The following is a 6,970-nucleotide window of genomic DNA, read 5'->3' as shown; positions in this document are numbered from 1 at the left end:
AATTTAAACATCGTGATGCCTGCCTGTATCTCCCGGCACCCAGTAGGTGTTTCATACGTACCGTCTCCCACCCGCTCCTTTTCTCCGCCACCCCTCCCTCTTGCCACATGCCACACCCATTATGTGGAGCCAATAAAACCCAGCCCAGGTTGGACTCTCACCGCTTCACCCCCTCCTGGCCGGTCCCTTACCTAGCGTTGGGGTGAGGGGCTGGTGTCCCCTATATCTGGCTCCAGGTGTCCCCAACCCCAGAGCGCAGGACTAGGGCCCAAGTGGACCTCGGGGCTGGCCAGGTTGCCATTGCCATGGTAACAGTGACAGTCCTCGGCCGCAGGTTCCCTAAGTGACTGGTTACTCTTTAACGTATCCACCCACCTTGGGTGATTAGAAGAATCAATAAGATAACCAGGCGGTGGCAGCTGGCTGTACTCACTGCCTTCCTGGTGGACTGGCTCCCGGTGGCCCCGCTGCCGTTGTGTGTGGGGGCCCTGCTCCTCCATGCCCCCGCGTCTCTGGCTGGGTGGGCTCGGCCATGGTCAGTGTGAACGCGCCCCTCGGGGCTCCAGGGGAGAGTCCCTATGGTGAGTGGGACCCGTGGTCGGGGCTCGGGGAGGACTGGGCAGGGCAGGGCCATGGTCAAGTTTGGGAGGCCATGGGACGCCCCACTGTGCGTTTCCAAGGAGCCCAAAGACTCTTGCGGGCTTCTCTAGAATGGCAGGAAGCCCAGGGCTGCAGGTGACTTGTTTCACTGAAGTCCTACACTAAGGGGCATGGCATTTTTGGTCTGGGAAGTGCTGGGAGGGGCTGTAGGAACCACGGAGCATGGGCTAGCTCGTTTCGCCTGCCAAGAGAGACTGCTTTCCTGGGGATATATCCTAGCGGTCTTTCCAAAAAAGACCCCCAGGCTACCAGGGACCAGTCGAAGTCAACAGGGAGCCTTGCTGGGCCTAGCGTAGAGCTAGCTGATGGTCTAGGTGGGATGGGACCCAAGGGGAGAGTTGGCCAACCCCTCTGACGAGGGCCGTCAGCTCTGGATAATTCACCAAAGGGAAGCCCCTTGAAGCAACACCCAGCGTGGGGCGTCTGATAAGGGAGATGATCTCATGCTCGATGTATGAAACCGAGGTGCAAGGCTAGGAAAGAGTGTGTTCCTGATGGTGAAAGCTCAGGTTCTGCTCCTGGGGTGACCCCATGATTAGAAGTAACCCAAATGTCTCGTAGTAAAGGATGGGTAAACAAAGCATGATGCGTCTTTCACAAGGAATGCTGTCCCATTGTTGAAGGAAAAAATGCAGATCTGTGTGCAGATAGGGAAGGGCCTCCAGGTTACCCTCAGTGAAAAAAAATAAACCGAAGAACTGTGTGCAGCATTTTACATTTCCGATAACAGAACGGATATACGCATGTGTATGTACACACGTTTGTATTTGCATGGAAAACCAGTGGGAGGACAGAAAGACCAGGAACAGAGTTTTATTGCTGGGGAGGGCGGTTCAAGAAATATTGTTTAATGGGTTTTTTTTGCACATTTTGGATTTTTAAAAATTAGGTGCGTTTTATAGCTTGATTTAAATCATACGGACACACACAGTGCTTGGCCTCTGGAATCCGGGTTCTAGTTTTGTGACTTTAGACAAATTATTCAACGTTTGTGTGCCTCAGGTGTCTTCTCTTTGCCGTGGAGAGAGGGTGTCTTACAGGCCCTCACTGAGATGAAAGGAGACCAAGGTGTAAGCTCTTGGCACCGGGCACATAATAAGGAGTCCACAAATATTATTTAATATAGTCATCAGCTGAGGATAGATGGCCTCAGGGAATCGGGGACCGATCTCTTCACTGGTCCAGGGGATCATTCTTTGATCCTCCATCAAGCAGAAGTGTGTGATGGTGGGGAGGGGGGCAGGGGAAGTAGCAGGAGCTGAGGAACCAAAAATTGCCTGGGGATCCATCCCGCACGCCCAGCGTGTGACCTTGGGCAAGTTACTTCCCCTCTCTGAATCTATTTCCCCACCTGCAAAATGGAGAGACCTGACAAGACCTATCTCGCAGAGGGGTGGTGCAGTGAGAGGAGATAGCATAGCTGAAGGGCTTTGCATGCCCTAGCTGCTTCATCCATGGTGACACAATTGTAAGACACGATCGACCCTGTAGCCAGAGGAAGACTGTCTGCATAGGGACCAGATAGTCAGCTTCTGAGGAAGGAGAGCTCCAGGCCACAAGCCTAGGGTCAGGATGAACAGAAGGCACCCCACATTCCTTCCAGGAGGTACTGTAATAATAATACCCGACGGCCTTTCCCTGTCTCCCAGGTCTATGCACTTTGTAGGTGCCCTCACACCCCTTTACCCGGACCCCTACACGGTGCTCATCACCAAGCAGGTGGGCCACCCGCATTTACTGGGTGGTTGGATGGATAGATGGTTGGATGGATGGATGTTCTCTGCCTATTACTTCATTTAGAATTCTTAAAATAGTTGTTCCAGATAACAGTATTGTTATCTCCAAGGATGGAAGAGAAAACTAAAGCTCAGGATTGTTAAAAAAAAAATAATAATCTGACTTCAGTCCACTTGTGACTGTCTTGACTAAGCTACAAATCTGGCTGGGCAGAGAAAGGAGCTCTCCTATGGTCAGATTTGCAGCACACATCAACAGAAGAGCATTGTTGGCCTGGGACAGTTGGGCATTTGTTGGTGTGTGTGTGTGTGCGCGCGCGCACGCGCGTGCATGGAGTGGCTAAAAGACCTTCCTTTTTGGAGAAAATAAATCTGGGTTAGCATCCTGGGTCTGCACCCTCCCTTTAATGCTGTGTAGCCTACTCCTCTCTGAGCCCTCATGTTTCACCTATCACATGAGCTAGGGATGTTGTGCAGGCAAGCTCTAGGAAAAATGCCCTTTCTGATAAAAGATAATACCGCACCCCCCAAGGCTGCAGTTGCGGAGTCAAGTCGCAGGGTAAGGGACATGGTACATACCAGAGCCTCAGGAGAGGTACTGGCCAGCAAGGTTGTAGTTAGAATCATATGAGTTAATACAGGAGTGCTCAGAATAGTGCCTGACACAGAGTAAATGTGCCATAAATCTCAGTTGCTGTCTCACATTTTTGAACCCTGGTAGGACAGTCTTTAAAGGGCTGCTCTTTGGTGTGGTGATACTGGGTGAACTTGACCCTCCCCTGGGCTTGCAGCACGCTCATGGCACACTGGCTTCTCCTTTATAGTTCTCATCATGACTCAGATCAGATAGCATCGGGGTGTTGTGTCTATGTCCCCCACTCAGCTATAAGCTGAGTGAGGTCAGAGACCATCAGTGGTTTGTTCGGCCCGCATACGTCTGGCACAGAACAGATGCTCAGTAAGCGTTTGTGGGATGAATGGACTGAAGGAGGTTTTAAGAAACAACCCTATGACAATGGTCAACAATGTCAGCCAGATCCATGCTCTTCCCTCCCTCCTCTCTCCCTGCTCATCGTATTGGCTTTACAGACCCAGCATGGCTGGCAGAGTATCAGGTGTCTCGTCTCCCCTCATGTGTCTGAAGCTGGAAGGGATATTCCTTGAAGCACTTGTTTCTTTTATCAAAAAGAAAATTTCCCCCAGAAACCTCCCAGCAGACTTCCCTGGCTCAGGGAAAGCTGAGATCAAGTATCCAGTGGAAAGAAATGGGAAAGCCAAGATTGGCTTAGACCAACGATATTCTTTTCTTTGGGTCTGGCACAGTGCTGCTCCAAACAAAATCAGGGTTCTCTCAGAATGGGTTTCTCAGCTTCAGCACTAGGGACATTTTGGCTTGGACGATGCTTGATTGCAGTGGCTGTCCTGTGCATTGCCGGATATTTAACAGCTTTCCTGGCTTTGACTCACTCGGTGCCAGTAGCATCCTCCCCATCAGTTGTGCCAACCAAAAATGTCTGCAGACATCTCTCAATGTGCCCCGGGCACACACAACACTACTGTGTTACGAGGAAGCAGGAAGAGCTGCTGTGTGGTGTCTGCCACAGTGGAATATCCTGTGACTCTGACGTTGTCGTGTTTGCTGTGGGTGCCAGGAACTAGCTCACAGGCAAATCTGGAGCTGCCCTTAGCAATTATGAGGATAAGACGCTATAGTGTGCTTATCTATGTGCTAACCAGACTCCTGGCTTCACTATTTTCACTATTTTCCTTTTAACAAGCTTCCCTTAATTATTTGTTTTGGTCCTTTGGGAGTTTGTCATTTTTGTAAGCATTTCAAATCTCCTGAGGGCAAGGTCTGTATTTGTCTGATACCTGCTGTTTTATTATAGGCTACCACAGGACCTGGCCCTATGTTGACTTTGATAGAGGCTTATTGAATGAATGAATGAATGAATGAATGAATGAGAAGATGGATGGATGTGATGGGTGGGTGGGTAGATGGGTGGATGGGTAGGTATGGTGGATGATGGATAAATGAATAAGTAGATGGATGGGATGGATGAAGTGATATGTGGATGGATGTATAACTGGATGAATAAGTAACTGTGTAGATGAGTGTATGGATGGATGGATAGATGGATGGATGGATGGGGATGGGTGGTTGGATGGATGGATGGATGGATGGGGGATGGGTGGGTGGATGGAAGGGTAGGTGGATGGGTGGATGGATGGATGGATGGATAGGTAGATGAATAGGTGGATAGATGAGTGGAAGAGTGGATGGATGGATGGTTGGATGAGATAGGCGGGGCTGGGCTAGCAGCACCTGCAAGTGCTCAGGACAGAACAAGTAAGGAGATGGGGTGATTTGGCCACTGGTCGACAATCCTTCATCAGAGCAGGATATCTAAGTGATAGATGAGCCTAATGTTTCCTGGGTAAGTGGGTCTAGTTCCCTTGACCAATAGTATCAGCCTCAGGCCAGATCAGAGACTGTTGTCAGAGGCAGTTTGATTAAGTGGCTCTCCCACTAAAAGCTGTACAACGGTTGACACTTTGTTTCAGCCATCTGAGTCTGAATTTCTTCATCCATCAAATGAAACTTGGTTGTTGTGAGGATTCTACGAGCTAATGAAGGAGGAAAGTATCATAAACTACAAAATGCTTCATTTCCCTGAAGGGTTGATGGGTCTGAAGTTGTTGGGAGGCCAGATGTTGGCCAGCTATAGTACTGTGTTGGATGTCAGGCATGGCTGCTCCCACTCTTCGTTCCCCAAGTAGACTCCCCCACCCTTTCCCTTGCCTCCCCTCTTTTATCACCTCTTCCCATTTCACCTCAACTCAGTTTCAGCCTCTATGGTTCACTGGTTCACAAACCTAACTGCATATGGAAAACCTTCTTAGAATGACATGTTTTGGAGCTCCACCCCAGACCTGGTGAATTAGAATCTCCTGGGGTGAGTTTCAAGAATCTTTAATTTTTTATTAGGTTCCTTATGTGATTTTGGGTCTAGATGAGCTAAAGTATAGAAACCATCATCTTAGTTTGTCCCAATTTATAAAGGGAGGATGTTGATGCCCAGAGTGGATCCTCTCTCCACCCAGGTGGCTCCTGTATTCATTACGTCACTGTTCCCATGTCATTTTTTCAACACACCTCTACTGAGGGCTTACGGAATACAGGCATTCTGCTAGGAATGGGGGAGAATGAAACGTGGCTTCAGATCTTGGAGAGCACCCCATCTGGTGGGAAAGACAGATCCCTTAGCCACAGTCAAAGACAGAGTGACAGGATGTGGTTGGGTAGGGCACACAGAGACTTAGGAGAAGGGCAGGGGATCAGGGACATCTTGACCCTGGAGAAGTGGACTTATATTGAAGCTAAAACCCAAAGGTTTAGCAGTGATCAGCCAGGAGAGGGAGGGGAATACCATATGCAAAGGCCTAGAGCCTGGCGTACCCTGCAAGGATTTTTCTTGTACTTAACTGCAATTGATTCGATCCTTTATTGAAAGTATCTTGGGACTTTCCTGATTGTTTTGTGAATGATTTATCTCATTCCTAAAAGATTATGAGATGCTTACCTGTTCGAACTATGCCTTCCATTTCTTTCTGACTCACATGCCTCTAGCATGAGGGTGGGCCTGGAAAGAAGAAAGGAATCTGTTCCCAGTGAAGCCCTTCTTATGCAACAGGCAGGACTCTGGCGTTACTTTAGATGTTTTCTCCCTTTTATTTTTAACATTTTATTCATTCATTCATTCATTCATTCATTCATTCAAGTAATCTCTACACCCAGTGTGGGGCTCAAACTCACGACCCCGAGATCAAGAGTTGCATGCTCCACCAACTGAGCCAGCCAGGTGCCCATGTCTTCCCTTTCAATCCTTGCAATGACCTATCAGGGTGAAGAATATTATCCTCATTTTATAAATGGGGAAAATGAGATTCAGAGTTGTTAAGGCAGTTTTCCTGCATCACACAGTGAATGAGTGATGAACATCTAGTCTGCCTGACCCCAAATCTTCATTCTTTCAGCTACACCTGTTACCCTATGATAGCCTCTGAGGAGCCATCGTGATTAGCAGCTCGGACCCCAGAGGCAGGCTTGGGGTTGCCACCTTTGTCATCTGCCAAATGGGATGATAATGATGGTACCCCCTTTTTTAGGGTTATTGTGAGAATCCAGTGAGGTTTATACCTAGAAAGTATTGAGTGTCTGGCACCTAGAAAGTGCCATATACATTTGCATGATTCTTACACCACCTGTGGAGAGTGCACCTTGCGTGCGAGAGGGACAGGGTGTTTACTGTGTGCTAGGCATCCCGTAGCAGCCGTGGGACACACTGAAAAGAACGAGGGCTATGGAACTGACTGTTCCATGTAGTTGGCTGGGTGGAGAGTCAGAACAAAGCCTAGTTCCCAGCCTTGGGATGCTCTCTGAAGCCAGTCGGAGGGGTCTTTTCTATGGGCCTGGTTCGTAGTCTGGGCCTATGGGGAGCAGACGGGGGGCATGGACACAGTGGGAGCTTTGTGACCCCACTCAAGTCCTTCTGCTGGCTCTCTGCCTCGTC

At 49.1% G+C, this 6,970-nt stretch overlaps 1 protein-coding gene across 1 annotated transcript in view; it reads left to right on the top strand.

Moving 5' to 3' along the window:
* Positions 1-450: 450 nt before the first annotated feature.
* The window catches only part of HNF4A (hepatocyte nuclear factor 4 alpha), a 58,563-nt gene continuing 52,043 nt past the window's right edge, over positions 451-6,970 (top strand). The window contains exon 1 of the mRNA XM_034641010.1: positions 451-581. Within this exon, the coding sequence (XP_034496901.1) occupies positions 533-581 (49 nt within the window). The 5' untranslated portion in view covers positions 451-532. The remainder of the gene's footprint in view (positions 582-6,970) is intronic.

This window comes from Ailuropoda melanoleuca, chromosome 13 (genome assembly GCF_002007445.2).
Source record: "Ailuropoda melanoleuca isolate Jingjing chromosome 13, ASM200744v2, whole genome shotgun sequence".
Classification (NCBI taxonomy): Eukaryota; Metazoa; Chordata; class Mammalia; order Carnivora; family Ursidae; genus Ailuropoda; species Ailuropoda melanoleuca.
This window is presented reverse-complemented; position numbering and strand designations above follow the sequence as displayed.